The sequence below is a fragment of the Alosa sapidissima genome, chromosome 17, assembly GCF_018492685.1.
Source record: "Alosa sapidissima isolate fAloSap1 chromosome 17, fAloSap1.pri, whole genome shotgun sequence".
In the NCBI taxonomy this organism is placed as follows: Eukaryota; Metazoa; Chordata; class Actinopteri; order Clupeiformes; family Clupeidae; genus Alosa; species Alosa sapidissima.
The window spans coordinates 12,363,152-12,387,349 of record NC_055973.1 but is presented as its reverse complement, the minus strand read 5'-3'; the positions used below and the strand labels follow the sequence as shown (position 1 = coordinate 12,387,349).

Here is a 24,198-nt window from a genome sequence, read left to right as displayed (position 1 = left end):
CTCTGCATGTATCCCAATCCGTGAATTAGTGATACACACTCAGCACACAGTGAACACACAGTGAGGTGAAGCACACACTAATCCCGACGCAGTGAGCTGCCTGCTACAGCGGCGCTCGGGGAGCAGTGAGGGGTTCGGTGCCTTGCTCAAGGGCACTTCAGCCGTTCCTACTGGTCAGGGTTCGAACCAGCAACCCTCCGGTTACAAGTCCGAAGCGCTAACCAGTAGTTCACGGCTGCCCCAAAAAACAACATGTAATTCTTTTTGCGGTCAATCAAATCATTAAATAGACTCCCTATTATATTTCTAAATCAACTAGTGGATCCGTTGGGCCCAAAATTGCCCACAAATGATGGAAGATATAGTCCTCAGTCCTTCAACATCATTGACAGGTCATTTGGCCCTCAATGTCTCCACAGCACAGGTAAGACAAAATGTCAATAACTGTCTGTCCATGGATGTCCTTATTAACTGTTTGCTTCCCACTGCTACCTCTCCCTCATACGAGAAAGACGACACAGACACAGATGGCTACGGCTACAGCTGCCACACCGCATAGGGCCATGATCATAAAGATCTGGCTCTGTTGAAATGTGCCTTGGGGTGAGGCCTCCTCATCTCCACCCAGGAGAGAGAGGGAGGCGCTGTCTGTGCTGACCATTTCGCCGTACTGCGGCCCTCGGGCCTCCACTGTCCAGCGCATGACGTTGACCTTCTGCTCCATCTCTTCGATGGTGCGGTCCACCTGGGCAATCTCTTGCTCCAGCTGGGTCAGCTCCTGGTGCTCCACGCTGTCAGACTGGGCCCCTGTCTCCTCGTGCTGCAGGTTGGACAGGCTCAGAGCGCGGGCGGCCACTTCTTTGGTGTCACCTTCATGGCAGGAGAAAACACCACACAGATACATAAAACCAATTGGCTTGGCTATTTCACCTCACTAGATAGATAGATAGATAGATACAAACTTTAATAATCCCAAAGGAAAAATCCAATTTCCAGTCTCTCAGTACCACAATGGTACAGATATAACAGAAGGAAAGCACACCAGAAGGTAAATCTATAAAATGATAGCTATTGAATGATATGCCATCTATATAAATATGCTAATGCTTCAGGGATCTTCATGTCAGAGTGTTTATATCTGGGTCAGTGGTTTCTCTTGACAGTATATCATTTTTGCTGCACCAACAAATATATTATTAAAAGTATGTGAGTAATTCAGATGACAGCATCATTCAGGTACAATAGCCAGCAGTAAGGCCTTGGAGTGGGGATTAGAGAAGGAAGATAGATGGAGTAAATGTAACCAGGCCATGTAGTCCAGGCCACCTTTTCCTTTGAAATACTTAAAAGGAGAACTAAACGAACCTCTGAACTAACATTGAAATAATACATTGTAGGCTAATAATAACACATTTGTAAACAGGGCAACAAGCCATTTGAATTCCGCACAGCTACACACAAATACTTAAATCCATCAATGTTTCTGTTTTATGCCCACCTTGCAACCCAGTCTGCACCAAGGCACAGGTGTTGGCCAGGGAAAAGTTGTTGCCCACTTTAAACACTTTGCACATGTCGGCGTGGAGGAGCTCCACTGAGGAGGAGAAGGCCACCCACAGCAGCTCGGCATCCTTGCGCTCGGCCTCAGGCAGAGCTTTGTCCTTCAGCTTGGAGGTGAGGTGCTGGCGACAGGACACCACGAGCTCGTGCGCCCGCTCCCGGGTCTGCCGTAACTCCTGTCGCAGGTGAGGGCTGTCGGTGCTGCCGCCCACACAAGAGGCAAGGTGCCGGTGGCAGGCCACAACCTGTGTGAGGATGAAGATGAGGATGGTGAATTTGAGGATAATATGGTGAAGATTGAAGTGTATAACTCTAGTTAAAAATACCTCTGGGAAAGAAGATGTAAAATAGTGAGTGTTTACTACTGACAAGGTTAAAACACTGACATCTCGCAGCTTTTTGGAATTCCCTTTGAACATATTTCTTAGTCTTTCAATTGGCTTTTCTGCAAAGGTGGATGAAATTACTGGAAACCGGTGATGGGTAAATATCAGGTCTACAGGAGCCTCTGAAGGGGCTGGAGTTGTGACCTTTCTGCAGTGTGTACATTTGCAACATACTGGTAAATGTTTTGCAAACACAGCTCCAGTAATGGACAGAGAGATGCGGACTGTCTGTCCATTGCAGAACTCTCCATAGAAGATCACAAATTGAATAGAGCAGATTCTCGTGTAGCACTATTCAGAGGCTAACTTCACAACGCCGTCCAGTATGTGACACAAAATGGAGGCTTGATCTACCAAAGTATTAACTGACATCTCTCTTTAAAGACGTAAAAAAAAGAAATTGCAATACAAAATTATACCTACATTTTGGTTATCATGTCTTCAGTCAGAGATATTTTAGGTTCACATTTTTGAGGGTAAATGTATCTCTTTATTTATTAAAATGACAGACAATAAAAGTGTAACACTGTATTATGCTCTATTAGAACAAGGTCAATGTAGAAAGTAAAATGTTTAATTAAGGATTTAGACTAGAGCATCAGTGTGTGCATTGGAGACATAACTAATAATCTGCTAGGTGTAGCCTCAGATCTATTTCAGTATAAGCCTTATAGCTTCTTACACTCAGTCTCATCACGCGAGATATAGGGAAAGAAATCCCTCCAAGAACGTACAAATCAGCCATATCAATGGAACATCGTACATGTTTTAACTCGTGTGTACATGTAAATTTGATATTGTCCCAAAATTCATTTTGATGGCATATGGTCATTTGAGAGGAGAATCTGTCAATGATCTAACTAAGCTAGTTTTGTGACCCAGGTCTATGCTAAAATGTAGTATGACATCCAAACATACCTACAAACATATTGCCATAATAGATCAGCTATCAACTTTGCTTTTATCACTGCCAACTGCATTGATATTGATGTTTGGTCAGTAGCTTGCCAGTTTAAACACATTTCACAGATCCCAGAATAACATGGCTGCTTGCTTGATTAACGAACTCACACTTGGTGAGGTATAAATGGTAAAAACGCGTTGTGATTTAGACACCATTTTAAGATGTCACTGAATAAGATGGGCATTGGCTAAATACTTATGTCTTCATCCTTTAGAGCAAGATATGTGCTGTGAATTATACAATAACAGTCATGTATTTTCTACAGCTCAGTGTTTGACCAATACAGTCAATGGTGCACCAACAATCTATTGCATTGTGCACACCATTTCCTTTTAGAAAAGCTTTACAGAACAGAGCTGACCCAAATCTATTCTATTGTTTGGTTCCTGACATAAATGTTTATTGAAGCAAGTTACTTTGTCTTCAACCTGACCCTCTACTATATAAAAAGAGAAATAGTAAGCCAGTGAACCATAGAGCTTTTTTTGCAGACTTAGTGCCTTTTTGCCCCTAGGTTATATCACATGGCATCTCAAGAAGGGTAGGAGACACACATAAAAGGAAATATTTCTGGAAAGGAATAATTAACAGCATCATAGTGTTATAGTGAAAGCACTACAAAATATCAAATTCTATAGCACACAGGCTATGCCTTTATTAAGTATAATTCGCTGAATTATAGTGTTATTGACCAGCAATCAATAAAAATAACAATAATAATAACAACAAATAAATTAATACTCAGCATTGCAGATATAGTTGAATGAAATAATTCACCTTGACAAGGCAGTCCACCATGGTTTTCCCATCTTCAGGGGGATTTGCCGCCGTAGCAGTGCCATCATCACCCACTTTATTGTTGGTAAGTGGCATGGGTATAGTTGTTGAGGTGTGACAGGGATGCCCCCCGTCCCAGCTGCCTAGCGGGAGAGGGTGTTATCCTGTCTCAGCTCACCCCTCCAAGCTCCCAAGCTGGAGTGGTCGTAGTCCCACAGCCAGGACTGTCTTGCACTTCGCCAGATTAAACATGCCACGTTCAATGTTACCCCACACACACTCCTGTGACAAGAATCTCTGGATTTTGAGACGCTCCGCGAACAGCTGTAAAGAATCATCCACTTAAAAGCACAATACGTGTAAAATACAATACAATACACAATTAAAACTGCTTTAAAGTAAACAGCTGGTTGAATTTAAGGAGGTGATGTGTAAGTCCCAGGTATATGTGATAATCCCCACGACTGACCCGTGTTTGCTGACGCAGGTTAACCCTAGTAACTAATCTCCTTATCTGCAGCTAAGAGATGCAGTGGTGCTCCTGCTAGGGAACATGTTGCCTCCTCCAAGACATCACTTTCTCTGATAGATGGAGAATGGGCTGCAGCAAAGAGGGAGTATCACCTCGACCCCACCAACCCCCCCACCACTACTGCTTTTGCCTGTCGTGACCTCAGGCTGGTTGAGGGAATAGGCAGCAGTCTTTCTCATACACTCCACATTGAAACATGTAACACTACAGACAGCCAACTGAAAAATAAATATTTTAAACCATTTTCATAATGTATTTGTACATAGTAATAGGTCATCATATTATACCTGATGAAGAAAAGTGTATTTGTGGTCTTACTCTATTGATTGACTTGCTAAATGTGAACATATACATTGCCACATTATTGGTTTTTAATGCTGGTCAAGTTATTTTCCAACAAACCCCTACAACTTGAGAACTAAAAACCACTTTGATCATAAAGACTTTTTGCTTCAGTCAGCTGACATGAGTAGCATGTGAAATAGTTATGACCATATACAGTCACTGTCTCTAGTCTATCTATATACAACATAAGCTCCAGGCTGAAATAAAAATTAAAAGTAGGATCCTAGAAACAAAATGGTGGCTCACACGGCATTTCCTTCTGAAACCCTTGGGGGACAGTGCCTCAATCCAAAACCTTTCTGACTAATAGGCCCACTTGCCCATCCCATTACCAGACAGTGCTTTGCATGATTTCTTTCTACATACATTGGATTCAAAAATATGCATCATATACTTCATGCATCATATACTTCAATCTGTATTCATACACAGTCCAATTGCATGCATCATATACTTCAATCTGTATTCATACACAGTCCAATTGTTCCCAAGCCCTATGGCCATCCGTGTTGACAAAGTCAGACAAAGCCTGAGAAGAAGACGGAGATCCTTTTCTACTCGGCTGGCTCCCAGCATCATGTAATGGCCGACATCCTTTTACAGAAGGATGTTTTCAGGTTTTCATTACAGAAACCTTAAATTGCCCTGCGTGGCTTTCAATGAGAGAATATCCTGATTTAATCTTTACATCTATACATTTCACTGAAGTCAAGTGCGTGTTTGCACTTAAAGTGAAAGTTGGACAGTGTCCAACAAAAAATTGAGCAACCACGTGGAATGCAGTTTTGGAGAAGTAATACAGATATGCAGTGATTATTGTTGTTATTTTATGCAATAATTACATTTCATTTCATAATTTGAAATGTTGCCAAGCAATGTTATCCAAAACCGTATGTGTTGTAATGGAAGCTGAGAGAAAATCCTCACAGCCTACACAAAGAAAGGGAAATATACTGTATATGTATAAGAATTTGTTCTGTAAAAACTGAATAAGGATGTTTATCCTTAATTTATGCTTAATTTACCTTATTAATTTATTCAACCTATCTGTACTTTCTGCTAATGAAGGGAGAGCCATCTTGTAACAAGCAATTGAGCACACCACCCACTGTAGGTGAATGCCCTCTGCTGCAGGTCGAATAAGATTAAGGACAGGCTAAAATAATCCTTGAAATATGGCTGGAGGATTGGCCTGTTTATCCCATGTGAATCAGATCCTCAGAACCAATCAGATAATGATCCCTCTAATGTTAGTGTGGAGGGGCTCAGACAGCAGCCACTGGGTTCTGCAGGCAGTCACTACACTGTTCAATGTAGGGTCTGTGGTAGGCTATAATCAGTGAAGTCAGAGAGTTCACAGCTTTTGAATGTTGATTTAATTAATGAACTGGATTCAAAACCATGTAGAAGGTGTCCTGTTTGTTTTGATCAATGCAATGACTGTTAAAGACTGTTGGGTAGACCAGTTGGGTTAACCAAAATCTTATATTTACAAAATTACACACATGGCCTAATTGTGGTGGGCTGCAAAATTACTGTACAAATTGCTACTTGACTGCAGACATTGAACCCAAGAAGGCCAACAGATAGAAAATACATGAAAGCTGAAAAGAAAAAGCTCACAGTGAAAGAGAGACACAAATATGAATGGAAATATCATTAGACTATCCGTGTAAAACTGTGTTTTGCCTTGAAAGTAGCTTGTGACATGAAAAAATACACTTGCAATGCATATTAAATGTGAACAATGGTTTTATGTTAATATTTATGGTTAGCTCACTTCAACAAAACCTCACGTCATCCTTCATAACTGCCTACATAACTGGTGTTAAGTGAAAAGATGAATATTTTGTTGCAGTGGAATCCAGAGATATCCATCAGAACTCAGAACTACTTGTCGGTTGCAATCTAGAGCGCTCAGCCCTTTGACATACAGTAGGAAGAACAGTTAACGTTACTGTTAGCTAGCAGCAGCCATAAAGTATTAACATCATTTGTTTCGAGGTTTCATTTTATAATGTCAGCAAGAAAGAAAGACGTTCCAATCCACGTGAGTCATTTCTATTACATAACCATTTTGCCATTATACACAAAGTGCTCAATTAATCTGTCAGCAATGAGTTTAGCTTCTAGATGGCTGAAGTTAGAAGCTAAAGCTGATAGCACTAGTCACAGTGCATTTATTGTTGCTAGGTTGAAATAGCGGATGAAGAACAGTGGTTGGAAGCCTTATCAAACCCGACACTTTTTGGTAGGTATAATAACGTTAGATGTTTTACCAACAGTTAATTCCAGGTTCTTGACTTTTAATATTAGCTAACGTGCTCTAACATTGCTAAGCTAGTTTGCTCTGCACAATGGTCTGGTTGCTGGTAACATTAAAATGATGTAAACCCACCTCACCCCATCTCCTCACCTCAATCAACGTTGTCAGTTGTGGACGTTTATCAGGAGTGGTGTGGTCCTTGCAAGGCAGTAGAAAGCCTTTTCCGAAAACTACGGACAGAAAATGGAGATGACTTAGTTCGATTTGGAGTGGTGAGTTTTCAGACCTTGACAGCATTATTGCCAATGATAGCCAATATGGACCACACATCTGTAGTGTAAACTGATGTCCGGTCCATTTTTGGGCCTACCTACACTGGTGCGTGTGCATGTGTGAAACACAATTGGCCACATATGTTTTTATGCTTTCAGGTTGAAGCCAGCTCCATAAGTGATCTTACAATCTTCAAGGGAAAGTGTCAACCTGTGTTTCTATTGTATTTGGTAAGTAGAGAACTATACACTACATACTAATATTCTACTTAAATATTTTCTTTATAACTACTGGTAATTGTTCTTTGTTTCAGGAAGGTAAACTAGTTTCAGTAGTTAAGGGGGTTAATGGACCTCTTTTGCAAAGGACAATTATGGGATATATTGAAAAGCAGAAGAAAAAACAGGAATTGGGCTCCAAATACAAAATGAATGTAAGTACAGTATACAGATTCACCATCTTTCTCCATCAGAGGTGACCTATTAATATTGTTTATAGTCTTTACATTTTTTAAAACTCACACACTTAGGTGAAAGAAATTTTCCTTAAAGACTATCAAGATTCAAGGCCACCCAAGAAGACCATTCTGGAGGAATCAAAAGACACTGATGGTGGGTGAAACCTTTATGGGATGAGATACCGTTGCATAACACCACTGTAAGGCATCACAAGAATAGAAGCGTGTTGGCTACCAAGGTTTTAGCGTGTTTTAAACATTAAAGGTCAGAACAGTGCATCAGTGGTAAATATTTGAGGTCAAATTGTACCATGATAAATACCGATGTATGATGTATGTCTGCATGTAACCATTTTTTAAAAGTCCTTGATGATTATCCCCCTCAGATGTGGATTCTTACCATGTTGTCATCATAAAACCAGATGCTGTGGCAGAGGGACAAGTGGAGACCATCAAAAAAAAAGTCTGATTTTTATGCTGTTATTATTCTAGGCTAAAACACTAAAGAATACTCTACATTATAATCTGTCACTTTAAATTGTTTTGGTTGTTTAATGCTGTAGTAGTACATTGGGATTTACAAATGTTTGTGAGAGTATCTATTACTGCTTAATTAGAATAAATGAATAATAACACCTATTTATAAGCAAAGTTGACATGTGATTGACATGTTGACATGTGATCTTTGACCTTCAGGCTGTGGATGCAGGATACTGTGTGGTTGCAGACGAAGAGAGAATTCTAAATGAAAAAGAGATACGTGATTTTTATAAAGACAGGGCTGATGAGGTAGGAATGTTTTGCTCCCCACTCGGAGTAAGTTACAATACCAGACATCAAACAGACATTTCATTATCAAAGGGTAAATGACTAGTAATGAGTTAATATTCTAGATACCAATCATAAAGTATGTTGCATTGGCCTGCTATTTTGTTTGAATTGAATATCTTTTTTTTCTCAGCCTGATTTTCTGATGCTCATGTCAAGTGGGCCTGTTCATGCTCTCATACTGAAGAAGGGAGAACATATGGATGATGGAGGCCCACCTGCCCTCACAGAAATGATTGATCCTTCTCAAGTTGACCTAATAAGACCAAAAAACAGGTGGGACACAACACTGTACATCTATACATCAGTTTAGTGTTAGTGGCATACCTTTTAAAAGCTTTTAAAGACACTAATAAAATCCATTGTTTTTTTATTGATTACTTGTCATTTCCAGCTTCGTGCGGAGGCCTAAACTTTACACCCTCCTCCGACATGTCAGGAATTGGGATCTATCTGGCCTTGCACTCCTTACTCACACTGTTGACATGTTACTTTCCTAGTTTGCATCTTTAGTACACCAGGTACTCAGAAATGGTTCTGTACCCTTATGAGACACTAATGTACTGATGCCTGAATTGTCCCACCTAGGTTGTGATTGGTTGAAGCTTAGATCTGAAGCAGAACTCCTCAACTATGACTGCTTATTTCGTTCACGATTTATATTTTAACAGTCATTATATAGACATGTTAACAGCGAGGTCAAAAACGTCATTGATCACCGGAGGTGGTCTTTAAATTGAATCACCTCGACTAACACAATAGATCGGCATCTGTGTGATCTTGTGTCCAGGTCAAAAGATGGCCAGGAGGTGATTCTGGAGGTGTGTGGAGACAGCAGCGAACTTGCAAGCAGACAGCTGGGTTTCTTCTTTCCGTCTTTTGATTTTGCTACAGGAACAATGAGAAAGAACGACTCCAGGATTCAGAGAACTTTTGCTCTGCTTCGACCTAGTCTTGTGAAGGAGAAAAAAAGTGACCCTGAAATCACATTTAATCACCAGATTAACAACATTTTTCAATTTTGTTGATTACAGTGGCCTACTCTGCCAGTGGTTTGCATTCCTACTGAAAGAAACAGAGAATCTTGTTTGTCTATATTGTTTGGTACAGATGAGATCTTGCAGGCAGTCCATGATGCAGGCTTCCAGGTGGCCATTCAGAAAGAGATAACTCTGTCTGAGGAGCAGGCCAGGGAGTTCTATAAAGAACATGAGGGCAAAGATTATTTCCAGAGCTTCATAAAACACATGACCAGGTAGGCCAACCAGACATACTGGCCATGCGTATTTGGTGTATATAAGATCAACTTTTTTATATCTGCTGAATCTCTATTAGTGTCTAAAACGTTTAAAGAACAACTTTAAACAGCAGTGTATCTCACCTGCTTTCAAGTCTAGCCTTGCTCATAAGAACAGTTACCGGTACTCTTCAAGAACTTCAAAAATTAACTCTTCAAGAGCTTCAAGAAGTAGCAAACCATCTTTTTCATGACCATCTAAACATATTATTTGCCCTTGCCCTATTATCCTTGATTTAGTTGTTGTGTTGCAATGCATATACTTTGTCTCCCTTTTTTCACCTTTGTCTGGACACAATTACATACATTTTATATTATTACACTAAACCTCATTTACGTATGTGAGTTGTTTTGCATGTCTGTATCTCTACATCAAATGAGAAGTGTTTTTGGAAGAGTTTTTGGCTGAGAGTTTCTGTGTCGTTTGTCTTGCAGTGGCCCAGTGCTTGCTCTGGCTCTGACTCGTGAAGATGCCGTCCAGCACTGGAGGAATTTACTAGGTCCCAAAATCCTGGAGGAGGCTAAAGAGAAGTGCCCTGACAGGTAGGAAAGCAATTAAGAGCAATTATTTACCGGTAGTTTATTCTGTTGCTGTGTTGTTACCTGCATTTTTCAATTTGAGATATTATAGATCTCACTTATCAGATCTATCTATCTATCTTTCTATCTATCTATCTATCTATCTATCTATCTATCTATCTATCATACAATATTTTTATTATAAATAAACAGAACCGTACTGTACAAAGACCTCTTATGGCTCTAATTTGAATGTCTGCCAAAGTGCAGAGTCTAACGTCTAGCTGGAGCTAATTTAATAACTAATAACTATGCAAAATCTATTTGTGAATATAATACCATGATTAAGATCCTAAGCACAAATATTAGAGGGTCAGCTCGTAGTTCTCATGCACCGCTTAATAGCTTTAGTTCATGTACAAGAACTTTGCTCATTGCTTTATCGCTCAACTTTGTCCAGCATTTAAATTAGGCCCTTAATGTTATAAAGTAATATGCAAATTTGCTATAAGCCCACCTAACTATAACAGTATACCACGTTTGATGGGCAGTTAAAAAGGTTCAACAGACTTGAGAAGAAATCTTAGTGAAACTATAACTCTAGACTTTTCAGTTGTATGTACAGTTGTACAGTCTCTTTATCCCCTGTTTTTGTGAAGTTTGCGTGCCCAGTTTGCCATTGATGACGTGCCGGTCAACCAGCTCCATGGCAGCTCCACAATGGAGGAGGCTCAGAAAGAGCTGCAGCACTTCTTCCCTGTGGAGCACACGCTTGCCGTCATCAAACCAGATGCCGCACAGCAACACAAAAGTAAACGCACCATCTTCTTTGGGTTATAGAGTCAGGTGGAGAGACATAGGGTTGCACTAATCTGTTTCAGTACATCTCACTGTTGACTTAGAGAATGATCATGTCATTTATTATGATTGTTGATTTGTTTTGATTTCACAGATGATATTATTAGTTGCATTGAGTCAGCAGGGTTCAGCATTTCTCAGGTGAAGGAGGCACAGCTCACCAAAGAGATGGCTGAAAACTTCTACAAACACCATCATGACAAAAGCTTTTTCAACCCTCTGGTGGATTTCATGTCACAGTGAGTGTGATGATTATGTTTATTGTTAGGTCATATCAGAATATGTTTTTATTTCTCACATCTAGGCAAAAAGGCAAAAAGTATGATTTCTGTAATAATTCAGAGATGAAAGTTGATGTACAGCATTCATCATAATAGTACTATATACTATATCTCTACACTACAGCCAGTTTGTTCCTTCTGCATAGTACACATTATGGCACATCTATGTGGAGGCTATGTGTCAGCTGTAGTTCATGCCATCTGCTCTTGTGTGCTGTGCAGAGGTCCCTCTGTGCTAATGATCCTCAGTAAGGAGAACGCTATCTCTGAGTGGAGAGAGATGATGGGTCCGGTGGATCCAGAGAAGGCCAAGGAGGTGAGCCCCAACTCCCTGAGAGCGCGCTTCGCCAAAAGCGTCATGGAGAACGCTGTCCACGGCTCCTCGGATTCTGAGCATGCCATGGACAACATTCGCTTCATCTTCGGAGATGTCTGCTTGTAGCCGCTGGGGCCAAAGTTGAATGGCAGAAAAAGCCTCTTTCTGAGAGTTTCTAAGTCTTCATTTACAGATTCCTTTCTCAGACAATAAAATGATGTGGTAGTTGACTTATTGCATAACGAGAGTATTGATGTCATTGATGTCAATGCATTTATATAAATGTACAGAAGATGTGACTGCATAATCTTAAAACAATTGATGTTAATGAATACCTGATTCATATTTACAAGACAAAAGCAAGATGCAGTGTCACTGCTAAATATGTCAAGAGTAGGCCTACATTAGTCATGTCTAAGGCATGGTAACAATAGTTGTATTATTACTAATCTAAACAGAAGGAAATAATTACATGCCTATTAAACTTTGTTATGTAAAGAAAACTATACTCTCTACGCATGCTGGGAAGTTTTAGTATGGTGATTGGATCATGCACAGGCTCAAGCTTAGGCCCTATACTATAATGGTAAGGCCTTACTATGACATTTTTTTAAAGTGCGCAGCGCCATCTATTGGAATGCTCTACAATCTCCATGACTACGATGTCAACAAAGCAGTAGAGCTTGAGGACATTCTGAAATTATGCCATAATCAACATTTTCGGTGGTCGATAAAACCCACCTCTCACCACCCACTGATGTTTCTTTAATTACAAAAAGGTGAGTTACTCTTGTAACACTATGACTTAATGTTTTGAAATACTCTTGATCATTTCGTATAGCGTTATATTTTGTTCAAAAACAAAATTGGAGTACAAGGTAACGTTGACGTTACAGTAACGCTAGCTAACATAATAGTTTTTTGTAGCTTTGACCGAGTATTTCAGTCAGACTGACGTGAAAGTATTTGAAAGAAGTCGGGCTGTCGTATTGAAAATTTTTAGGCTAACCTACATTAAACATTTCCCCAGCAGCCATGGGTGACAATGGCAGTGAAGTCAGGGTGTTTGTGCGTATCCGTCCGACTGCAAGTTTCGCTCAAGAGCTCATTCATTACTTACCAGATGGACAGGTATGTCAGGCAAATGTCCATGAATCAGACACTGAAGGATTAAATATTGTCCCTCTGCTTTTGCTTGATGTTTCTTTTATATAAAACCACATCTGACACACATAACCCCCTGCATATCCTTAAAACTACCCTAATTTCTCACTCAGACAATAAATATCCGTCAAAGAAGAGATTCTAAGAGAGGGGTGGTGAACAATCAGCTGAGTTCTTGGTCCTTCCCAATGAATGGAGTCTTGCATGATGTTTCCCAAGAAGATGTTTACAACACTGTGGCTCATAAGGTTGTCCTTGGAGCGCTGGAGGGTTACAATGGTAAGTATTATTTTAATGGGTGCTGTATCAAGACAGGGTAGGCTTTTCACACAGATTAGGCAAAGAACCCTTTCTGATACTCTATAACAGGCCACGGTGGGGATAGATTTATAGACAGGAAAAATTGCCTAAATTATTCATTTTTACTGCTACATTTGAACCTTTGCTCTGCAGGAACAGTCATGTGTTTTGGGCAAACTGGGGCAGGGAAGACCTTCACCATGACAGGAGCCACTGAGAGCTACAAACAAAGAGGCCTCATCCCCAGAGCCATACAACAGGTACTAAGTTCCCAATAACATCCAATGGAGGCCATTAGTATATGCACAGATACCTTGCCTCACTGTTGTCTCATGAGGCACATCTATCCATCTATCTATCTATCTATCTATCTATCTATCTATATCTGTCTTATACTTTATTGAAACACTAGCAGCTACACATTATTCCCCCTAATTTTCTTTATCTATCACAGGTGTTCAGTGAGGTGGAGAATCGTCAGAACTACTCTTTCACCATCCATTTGTCATACCTGGAGATCTACAATGAGATGCTTGTGGACTTGTTGTCTTCAGTGCGTGGGACTAGGGCAGGGCTGGGTGGCTTGGCAGTGGTGGAGGAGGCAGGAGGGGGTGTGTCGGTCAAAGGGCTCTCCCTCCATTCGGTCCATAATGAGGAAGAGGCGCTGAACCTGCTGTTTGAGGTAATATGACTGACCAGAGCTGACCACCTCACTGAACTCCAGATACTTTGCCAACCTTCCATTCAGAGTTGGTCATTAATACTGTTCCAGATGTTCCAGATGTGGTGAAAATCATACACAGTACACAATACACAGAATAAGATTAAGAGTCTCTTAAAGGTTGTATCAGCGATGGCAGGGGAACGTCACTTCTGTTGATGTTCAAACAAAACAGAGAGCTATCTCGCTACTCCCTCCTCCTCCCTCCCATGCAATTGAAACTCTCCTGAACGCGCATCTCATCGATTATTGGTTGGAACACTTTATTTTACCTTTGAGTGGTTGGCAACACTTGTTGGTAGCAATTGTTTTTGTGTGCAGATCTCAGAGCCTAGGCTGCCTACAGAGACACGTTTTTTTGACGGCCTGCTTATGGTGCGGGCAGCTAGCTAGATGAATGTGATCATTTATGTTTGGGCCTTTTTTGGGCCTGCAATCGCTGATGCAACCTTTAAAGCAAATTAACTGGTGAATTGTGATACAGTATGAGTAAGCACATTCTCTCAGTTTATCTTTCCAAAATGAACAGGAGTAAGAAGTGAGTGAAAGTGTTATGTCAAATCTTCAATGTGTTGAAAAAAAAAGTCTGCCATGGGAAGTCTTGATTTTATTTTGTGTGTGCATCTCTATCAGGGAGAGATGAACCGCATCATTGGGTCACATGCCATGAACAAGAACTCATCCAGGTCTCACTGTATTTTCACTATTTACATTGAGGTAGGCAATAAACAACAGCCTTCCAAAGACTGTGTTGACAACATTGAGTAGGCTTACTGCAGTGTACTTATTCTTAAATGTGCATTTTGCAGTCTCGTTCCCGCACTTTATCAGATGCCAGGTACATCACCTCCAAATTGCACCTGGTGGACTTGGCAGGGTCCGAAAGGTTGGGAAAAACTGGGGTGAGTCTAGACGTGGGAAACAACAATGCATCACTTCAAACTTTACTGTAATATGAATTGAAGTGAAGAGGGTTTTTTTTTCTTCAAAGCAAACTGGTTTTTACCTGATCTCTTTTCTCGATCTCTCTCTCTGTGTCTAGTCTGAGGGTCAGGTCCAAAAGGAGGCCATGTGCATCAACAGGTCCCTGTCCTTCCTGGAACAGGCCATCTTGGCTTTAGCTGACCGGCGTAGGGAGCATGTACCCTTCAGACAGAGCAAACTCACCCACGCCCTCAGAGACTCCCTGGGTAAGCTTCGTGCTTGAGATGTGTCCCCATAGCCTGGCTAACTCCAAACCTCATCTCACTGAGATGGGGTCTGGGAACTACATATTTGAAACGTGGTTTAAGAATGCCCAGAGCCGTTTATTGGGCGCTACGAATGTCTATCAAATGCGTCTGTACGTAGCTCATAACCGCTTAAGTGTGTCGTCATCGTCTTGCTGTCCCCCCTCCGTTCTGTGATTGGTTCCTTCGTTGAGGTGAAAACAAAGTCCATGGAAGCCTAGCAGCGTGAATAAAATTGCGCGCATAAGGCAGCATTGGGAAACCCCATATCCCCATGTCATCTGTACATGATATCAGTCTCACTCTGTTGTTTAGATCCCCTTCCATTGCTCACGGTCTCTTTCTCTCTCACACATGCTTTCGCCTTGCCACTCATAGAGTCATTGAGTTCAGGCTTCCTAAAACTGGCTCTCGGGTGTTTTGTGCAGGTGGCAACTGTAACACAGTCCTGGTGGCCAACATCTATGGTGAAGCAGCGCAGATTGAGGAAACAGTGAGTATGGCTCTCAACATATTAATGTTGCAACCATGAAGGATAAAGGCACTTGTGTTTATGCAGGCAAATGTCTGATACTATTTGTGGGTGAAATATGAATGACCACCTGATCACCTTGACCCATGCAGCTCTCCACACTGAGGTTTGCCAGTAGGATGAAGTGTATCAAGACTGAACCAGCAGTTAATGAACACATAGACCCAGTGGTGAGTTTTAAATGTTAAATGCTTTAAAATGGACAAGCACAAGAATGAATTTGTACTACGGAAGCAATCTATCATGACTACATCAGTCAATGGTTCAGAGGTGAAATGCTATGTGTCGCTGTTCAGGTGCAGGTGAAGAAACTGCAGAAGGAAATCCAGCTGCTGAAGGAGGACCTGGCCATTCAGAGCAATATGGTGTGTGTACAGTGTTTTTATAGAGAAATGGCAAATAATGTTTTTACTGTACTCAGGTACAGTTAATGTAATAATCATTAAGCTGTTTAGCAGTGCCACCTAACGCACAGTGAAGACTCTTTCTGGCTTTTTAGAATAGAATAGATCTTTATTGTCATTGTCACAGGTACAACGAAATTTAAAGTGCTCTCCAGTCAGTGCACCATTCATAGTCTATATATAAAAAAGAAATATAAATAAATGTAAAAAATAATAAACAATGTAAGTGCTAGTGTTACCTAAAAAAGTTAGTTCAGAAGTTAAAGTTCTGATTTTGTAACTACAGGACTACAGTATAGTCAATTGTAATTCACAGCAGAGGTGGGACCAAGTCACTGTTTGGCAAGACACAAGTAAGTCCCAAGTCTTAGCAGTCAAGTCTAAGTCAAGTCAAGTCAGAGTAAATACAGAGAAGGGCAAGTCAAGTCCAAGTCCAAGTCACATGAAAGCCAAGTTGAGTCCAAGTCCAAGTCCTAATCTTTTTCAAGTCCTGAACAAGTCATCTGGTACTCTTCACTCAATAATGCCATTATTAGACTATCGATCATAATTTGAACACATCAATCTAATCTACAGTATTTTTTATAAATACAGATTTTATAAATACAGATTACAATATGCTCAATGTTTCTGTCTTGAAATCTTTTACGATATATGCATGCGCATACCTGTGCAATATACGCGTGCATACCTGTACAAAACGGATAGCTACATGACACTCAGCACAGCTGCAAAAATATATATAGTTTTCTCAAATTGCGGCGTCCACTGCAAGGATGAGTAATAATTTGACTGATGGCATTTCACTGCGCTAGGCCACAGATTTGCCTGCAAACAATTTATTAGGCTGTCTGCCAGTGGTGACTCATAAGGGAAGCCAAGGTCAACACTTTTATATTATTTAAATGACAATAATGACACAGTAATTTTGTTTTAAATTATTAATATCTTAAGAAATACTACACATTTGATGATGTTTAACTCATTTGTAAATGGTGCACTGTCACTTTGTAATTGTATTGTAATTGTAATGTGTGCTACTGTCCACACGTTCTCATCTTTTTTTACCAGCTCCATTCTGTGGCTAGTCCACAAACTCTAACATTGTTTGTGCCACATGTATAGCACAATATTAACAATGATAAGCATGATATTAAGTTGGCACAAACAGCTTTCATTCCTTTGGAAATAGAAGCATGTAATGACATGATGCTTGCTAGACATTTTCTGTTTGCAATTAGAAGTGAAATATGAGCCTGATAGCCAGTAGCCACTAGCTGAGTGGAATGCGGCATATCATGTGCTTCATGTAAACTAATTATTGAAGACTTCAAGACTCACCAGTTCCATTACACAAAGGCAAAGACAACTCTTCATATTCTTGTCCATTTTCCAAATCACAATGAGTGCAGTCTATATCAAAGTGCCCTGGCTCTCAACAGGGACGTCACTAGGGTTATAATGCATGGAGCGCACCAAAAAAAAAACCTTTAAAGGGATTCAGTTAATTGGTAGCTACCCTTTGAGGCCTAGGCTATTGTCAGTGCAATTGTACTATTATGCTCATTGGGCCAAGACAGTATAGGTTAGATGTATGATGTGTAGTAATAATATATACTACCCCCCCTCCTACTTGTTACAAAGTGGGAAATGGTATGCTAAATGGTTACATAACTGACAGAGAAAGGGAGTGCAAATGTGAGATGTTTGCAGTTAAGAGAAGTGAAACCTGACTAAAAGAGAACACTGACTAGACTTGTACTCTACTAGAGAGTACTACTATACTCTCTTGAGTCATCACTGTCTGGATGTGAATGTTGCAGAATACCATCAAATTTTAAGAGCAGATATACAGATTGAGAAATTATGCACTGCCTTCTCTCTCTGCCCTTCCTGTCCTGTAGCATTTGATCATTTGATCAGTGTTTTGTTGAAAGGGTAGTGCTTAACTAGCTACTACAAACTACTGTTAACTTATGTAATCATTCATCATTCAACAATCAAACAATCATCAAACAATATTCAAACCTAAGCAATTGCACCCTAGACTAAGCTATGAACCTTTTTAACCAGATAAGTCATACATTAGTCCTTTGAGGATAGGCTATATTCAGTGCAATTTTACTATTAGCTCTGTGGTCATTGTAAGGGCTATTATGCTAGGGTATCGTTTTCAAGACAGTGGCTTCCTATATCTGTGAAAGTATGATGTGATCATACTTGCATGTTATGTCAGCCAAAATACTTTGTGTCTCATGATTGTTACATTCATGTCACCTGAAACATGATGGTAGACATAGCTATCTATTCAAAAGCACAGTTGATGCTTGTGGATGCCATGATCAACTTTTGATTCTTTGATATGGAAACCAAGTTAATTATTTTGGGCTATAACATAAGAATTTCAGCTCAAAGTTGGATACCATGTAGAAATGTGCTGCAATTTCAAAACTCAGGAACGGCTTACTGTAGGTCATGCTGAATTTTATCAAGTCGAGTCTAAAGTCATTAAAATCATGACTCGAGTCTGACTCGAGTCCAAGTCATGTGACTCGAGTCCACATGTCTGATTCACAGTTATTATTATTATTATTATTATTTTGTCTTAGCCAAACCGGGTAGCAAGTTCCTATGAGCCGCTCTCAGACAGCCAGGTGGCAGAGATTCAGGATCAGGTGCAGAGGTTTCTGGACGGCAGTCTGGAGGAGATCAGCGTAAGAACCAAACTAAATCTTGCTGAACATCAATCCAGAGGCTATAACTTAAATAATAGATATGTTGTTTATATATCATTTTTCTCTCTCTCATTTAATAGATTGTGAACATCAGACAGGTTAAAGAAGCGTTTAAACAATTCAAATTGGCTGTTCAGTGAGTATATACTTTCTGTTGTCATTGTGGCAAATAGACTATACAGTGCTAGTCTCCTTGCATGCTGAGTTGTATAGCGTCATTCTGTGTTGGGATGCTGAGACCTTTCTTCTTAAACTGCTGCTTGGTTCATTTGGACTGAGCTGCACTCCAACAGCTCTGTGTTTTCAAACAGGCAGCAGGAACAGAAGGTGAGGGACGAGTTGAGCCAGAACTACAGCCTGGTGGAGAAACCTCAGAGCACCCCAGGTGCTGCTGCCGACAAGGCAAGTCCAGAGCGATCAGTTCATTAAGCTATAAAGCTCAGTATTGCCTAGATTTTCATCATGGACTTTACCTGTTAGGCGAGGGGAGCCATGGGAACGATGGGAGAGGTTGAAGGTTGTGGCTTCGGCGTTGGAGTTGCCACATCGTCTCAGAGACACACTGATGCGCATAACACCAGCAAGAACAGAACCAAAAAAGGCAAAGAGAATCAGTGAGTAGAGCCTCCTCCACCACCCCACCCCAGCCCTACCCCAGGAGTACAGACCCTTCCCAGCTGAATTAGTAGCTGATTCCGAGTTGTTAGTTTGGTGGTAGTGCGGTTATGATATTGGGTTGGCATTAGTTTACTTTGTGTGGGGGATCCACTGCTAATGAGATGTGGTCCTACAGAGGTGGCCCCGGAAAGCAGACAAACAGTGGCCAGGTCATCAGGAGGGGCTCCGCCCAGAGAAACACAGACCAGCCCTCAGACCAGACCTCTCAGGACCATCAGGTTCCAGCCTCTCCATCACTCTCCTGCAGAGACCAAAGCATTAATGAGTATGTGTTTTTGACCTGTGTGCTACAGTAGTTATGGTCATTTCAAATAGAATCAACTATATGTTGAACTACCTGACCACAAACACCTATTAGACATTTCTCAATTAAATCTCTTATTTTCTTCAGATTCTTAAACATGATAGTTAATATGACCAACAGTCACCCAACCATTTTTTTAACCTTACAGATGGTAGCATTATTAATAGATAATGTATACCGGTAGTGTGTCCTACATTGAGCTATATCGTATAGTTGGTACAGGAACAATGGCACCCCTCCTCCAATGAGGACCCTGTTTATTCTCTTGCCTTCATGAGCGCCTGTACCCCCAGGAGTCCGCCACCTAAAGAGGAGGCGTTTGAGGACTTTAAAGCGGAGTGTGGGAGCGAGCTGAACCGCATCCTGCGGGAGAACAAGGCCGTGTTGCTGGAGCGACGCGCTCACCTGCGTGAGCTCACCGACAGCGTCAACGCCACCAAGCGGCAGATCGACCAGGCCGCGGTCACCCTGCGCCAGAGACAAGAGCACAGGGACAGCCAAGGTATGAAACTACTTAAACACTCACTCAGGCCCATGTACACACTCAGTAACGTGAGAGGACGTAAACCTTCACTCACCCCACCAATTATAATGAAAAGCCAGACTCTATAAATCTGTTTGTGTGTGTCATAGACTGTATACAGTCTATGGTTTGTGTATGCTGGAACATATTGAACTGATTTGTTGAACTGTTTGTGTCGGTGCTGTTTCATAACGCTATAGTGCTGTTTGGTCATAAATATGAAACCACATCATATTTGTATATATGTTTTATATGTTATATGAAGTATTTGCTTCATATTTATATACTATACATATATAATATATATTTATAAGTTTATATGAAGTAAGCTTTAAGCTTTATAAGTTAAGTTTAAGCCTTGAGTATTACTATTTAAAAACATATGACACCTGCATATTTGCAGGTGAAACTTACTGTACCATGCCTGTATCAGTGCCTCAAGTAAAGTAAAGTTCCAAGTAAATTCCAACCAAATGCTTTGAACATTACCTGCATACAAACACCTTCTGCACTGTCTCCACTTTGGACCTAAAGGGCAGTTTGTGGGGTCTGATGGTGAGCCAGTGCTGGACGAGGCGGAGGTGACTCTGGTGCTGAAGCTTAGGGACTTGAAGGCCCAGTACCGACAAGACTACCAGGACCTGTGCGGTACCAGGGCTGAGGTCAGCTACTGCCAACACCTGGTGGACCAGTGCAGGGTGCGCTTGCTCACAGGTCAGTCCAGCAGGGCCACTCAACAGTCAATAGTCTTTGTATCATAAGTCAGGAACAGAAATCATTTGTTTTGCCTAGTATTGTGTGTAAAAAGCTAATAAGGATGATAACACATGGGTAGTGGGTGGGTGCAGACCTCTATTCTGAATCATTCCAAGCAACAGAGAGTGAATAATGTATAAATACTGACTCCTATAGGAAGCTCATTGAAATTACAATTGTCTTCAAACTTGGTTTCAAAGGGAACGGCAGTTCACTTTCAAGCAACTTATGTCTCTCGAGTGGTGTCACATTGCAACGGTTAACACCAATGTTTAGAACTAGGCTACTTTTGGGTTTCGGAGGATGAACTAACAAAAATAAATGATAGAACACACAATTTTGTATCATAAAAGTGAATTGCCAATGGAACTGTTGTAGGTTATAAAAGCAATATGAAACTCGTGGTGATGGGATTGGTAAAGGATAACCCCACAGCTGTAATTGCCTGAGGTACTCAGCCTTCTGTCTTGGCGTCGTGTCTATGGCCGAATTACAGCTGTGGGGATATCCTTTAACACATGTGTGTCACATTGCCTAATTAGTCTAGAATGTTAGGTACTGTACATCTCTTTGCCACACTTTCTGGATTTGAATGAGAAAGCTCAGGAATTCAACTCTTAGGTAAATCGTACCATACCTGGCGTTCAAGCCAACAGAGAATTGAACCCGGAACCTCCACATAGTAAGCTGAAGTGCTATCCATTGTGCCATCTGTTTTTGTTTTTGACATAGTAAATCAGACTACTTCTATTGTATTGCACTGTTAGCCTGGAAAGTGTAGCCTAATGTAGCCTACTTCAACATCAACACAGCCTATGTGAATTTGTTTTTAAACACACTTCCCCACTTTTACATTAAGTGCTGAGTCATTCCAAGCAACAGAGAGTGAATAATGTATAAATACTGACTCCTATAGGAAGCTCATTGAAATTACAATTGTCTTCAAACTTGGTTTCAAAGGGAACGGCAGTTCACTTTCAAGCAACTTATGTCTCTCGAGTGGTGTCACGTTGCAACGGTAAACACCAATGCTTAGAACTAGGCTACTTTTTGGGGGGCGGAGGATGAACTAACAAAAATCTAAATAAACAATAGAAGACACAATTTTGTATCTTAAAAGTAAATTGGCAATGGAACTGTTTGTAGTCTATGAGACTGTTGTAAGCTCTGAATCATTCCAAGCAACAGAGAGTGGATTATGTATACTGACTCCTATAGGAAGCTCATTAAAATGTCAATTTTCTTCAAACTTGGTTTCCAAGGGAACTTAAGGTTACTCACGTAACCCCGGTTTTCTGATAGCATGAGTGAGGTATCTCACTATGGGACATGCCCCATCGCTGGTTCTCCATAAGCCATATTTCATTACGCCAGCCACCATTGCCTGGACAACTAATGTGATCCTTCCCTTGTTAATGTGAAGTTCTTCCTTTGAAGTGCAGTCTATTGACTGAAAACTAAAAGCCTGAGCTGTGTTAACATGTACAATCTTCATGTTCCTGGTGGCAAAACCAGTTCACTTAAGAATCAGGATGGCAAGGTTAGATAGTGATGCATGACTGTTTTGAGAAGTTGAGTTTGCATACGTGTGTGTTTTATGTGTTTATGTGCGTGACAGAGTTTGAGAGCTGGTACAACGAATCCTTCATGCTGCCAGAGGAGGTGCAGGGAGTGCTGCGGGCAGGAGGCACCATCCGGCCTGGTCTGGTGCCCGTGGAGAAAGCCTTAGCCCTGGTGAGTACTGTACCACTCACTATAAACAAAGGCCCACGTGGATGCTAGATGGTGTTTTAAGCCCCCAACGTCGTCTTCCAGGCAGCGCTGCCACCGCCGCACCTAATCCTAACTCTAACCCATGCCTTACCCTAGCGCCTTCCAGGCAGCGCTGCCTTGAAGACAACATTGGGGGCTTAAAACACCAAGAAACCACGTGCTCGGTACTGAATGACTACAGAAAAACCTTCACCCTACATTTTCCTCTCTAGCTTATTTAGTCTAAAAGCCTTAGTCCTGATTAACAATAAATCAACCTTGTGCTGAATATCATGACATTGTCCTATAGTTATCTTAAGTCATGTCATGAGCTTTGAGCATTTTTGTGTTCACATTGTGAGTGATTTCTGTAATAAAGGTCTGTGTTTGTGTACTGTATGTGCCACCAGGAGGAGGATGAGCAGGAGCGCTTTGAGCGTATGCGTTACAAGTTGTTAGATAAGAGCCCAAGTGCTGTGTCCTTCTACAACGCCCACATCCGAACAGTAAGAAGGGTGAGAGCACACAACACCATTACAAAATGCACACACTTCTACACAGGACAAGGCTCCCAGTAGGAGGGTAGAAGTATGCACGCATTCTATAAATTCACACTCACATACACACAACAGGACATGACTTACACTTACAACATGCACAATATAGGACATGAGTTTTTTTTTTTTTTTTCTGTCGATAGGTACAAACAACAGCCAAACACTGACTGTATGGATAGATATACTTTATTACTGAATAATCAAAAATGTGTGTGTCTGTGCAGAGAAGCAGTAACAAGAGCCAGGCTGGGAGCCCCAGGAGAAATAGCACACCTGCCAGGCGGATGAAACTGCCCCCCATTCTTTCAGTCACCTGAGGGGGGCGCCAACTCACCACTTCACAAACCCATCATCTTCTCCAAAGGCCCCTCACTCCACTTCATAGCACTAACCTTACAGACCACCAGAGTACTGACATCTTGGAAACACATCCTCATATTGATACACACACGAATTCCCCCAACACACCTCAAATTGTTTCTTATGACGCTGGCTGGATGTAAATCCTTAGTTGTCAACAAATGGACATAAGATGTTAATAATTTGGTTCTATGATGGTCTTGACGCATGAATAAAAACATCAACGCACTTTACCACAAAAGACTAATCTTAAGGGACGGAGCATAAGAGCTAAATGAAAAGAAAGGCCATTTATGGATAAGCTGACTGGATTCTTTCTTAGGGTACTTTCCAAGTTGCAAGTTTAGGCAAAAAATTGTGCACAATGAACCACTCAATTAAAAACACAGCAACAAATCATCATGTTAAATGAAAAGTAAACTTTATTATTCCTGAACCACAAAATAGACTTCTTTGGTTGTACAAATTCACTAGTTACAGTCTTGGATGAACTCTAACCCCCGTCCTCACGCCCTCTGACCCCC

General features: G+C 41.0%; 3 protein-coding genes across 5 annotated transcripts; 2 read left to right on the top strand and 1 right to left on the bottom strand.

Moving 5' to 3' along the window:
- Positions 1 to 220: 220 nt before the first annotated feature.
- Positions 221 to 5,033, bottom strand: LOC121688408 (regulator of G protein signaling 9 binding protein). Its single transcript, XM_042067984.1, has 3 exons — positions 3,688 to 5,033; positions 1,499 to 1,805; positions 221 to 870 (listed from the first exon to the last, which is right to left on the bottom strand). The coding sequence occupies exons 1-3, from the start codon at positions 3,781 to 3,783 to the stop codon at positions 500 to 502; spliced, it is 774 nt and encodes a 257-aa protein (XP_041923918.1). The 5' UTR covers positions 3,784 to 5,033; the 3' UTR covers positions 221 to 499.
- A 1,419-nt stretch (positions 5,034 to 6,452) lies between these two features.
- Positions 6,453 to 11,898, top strand: LOC121688381 (thioredoxin domain-containing protein 6-like). Its single transcript, XM_042067936.1, has 15 exons — positions 6,453 to 6,614; positions 6,758 to 6,815; positions 6,999 to 7,102; positions 7,262 to 7,333; positions 7,417 to 7,536; positions 7,633 to 7,714; positions 7,947 to 8,023; positions 8,257 to 8,349; positions 8,522 to 8,664; positions 9,179 to 9,360; positions 9,499 to 9,643; positions 10,121 to 10,228; positions 10,864 to 11,015; positions 11,157 to 11,301; positions 11,566 to 11,898. The coding sequence occupies exons 1-15, from the start codon at positions 6,582 to 6,584 to the stop codon at positions 11,783 to 11,785; spliced, it is 1,734 nt and encodes a 577-aa protein (XP_041923870.1). The 5' UTR covers positions 6,453 to 6,581; the 3' UTR covers positions 11,786 to 11,898.
- A 400-nt stretch (positions 11,899 to 12,298) lies between these two features.
- kif9 (kinesin family member 9) lies at positions 12,299 to 23,907 on the top strand. 3 transcript variants are annotated; one of them, XM_042067934.1, is made up of 21 exons: positions 12,299 to 12,438; positions 12,693 to 12,790; positions 12,937 to 13,102; positions 13,277 to 13,383; positions 13,578 to 13,805; positions 14,478 to 14,561; positions 14,654 to 14,746; positions 14,887 to 15,034; positions 15,502 to 15,566; positions 15,698 to 15,775; positions 15,902 to 15,970; positions 18,619 to 18,723; positions 18,825 to 18,880; positions 19,056 to 19,146; positions 19,225 to 19,358; positions 19,538 to 19,687; positions 20,020 to 20,228; positions 20,784 to 20,963; positions 22,624 to 22,739; positions 23,168 to 23,272; positions 23,539 to 23,907. In XM_042067934.1, the coding sequence occupies exons 2-21, from the start codon at positions 12,695 to 12,697 to the stop codon at positions 23,629 to 23,631; spliced, it is 2,373 nt and encodes a 790-aa protein (XP_041923868.1). In that variant the 5' UTR covers positions 12,299 to 12,438; positions 12,693 to 12,694; the 3' UTR covers positions 23,632 to 23,907. The 3 variants fall into 3 exon arrangements, with proteins under 3 accessions (XP_041923868.1, XP_041923869.1, XP_041923867.1); XM_042067935.1 differs by having other exon boundaries at positions 12,313 to 12,438; positions 12,690 to 12,790; positions 23,544 to 23,907; XM_042067933.1 differs by having other exon boundaries at positions 12,315 to 12,438; positions 12,690 to 12,790.
- The last annotated feature ends 291 nt before the right edge of the window (positions 23,908 to 24,198 follow it).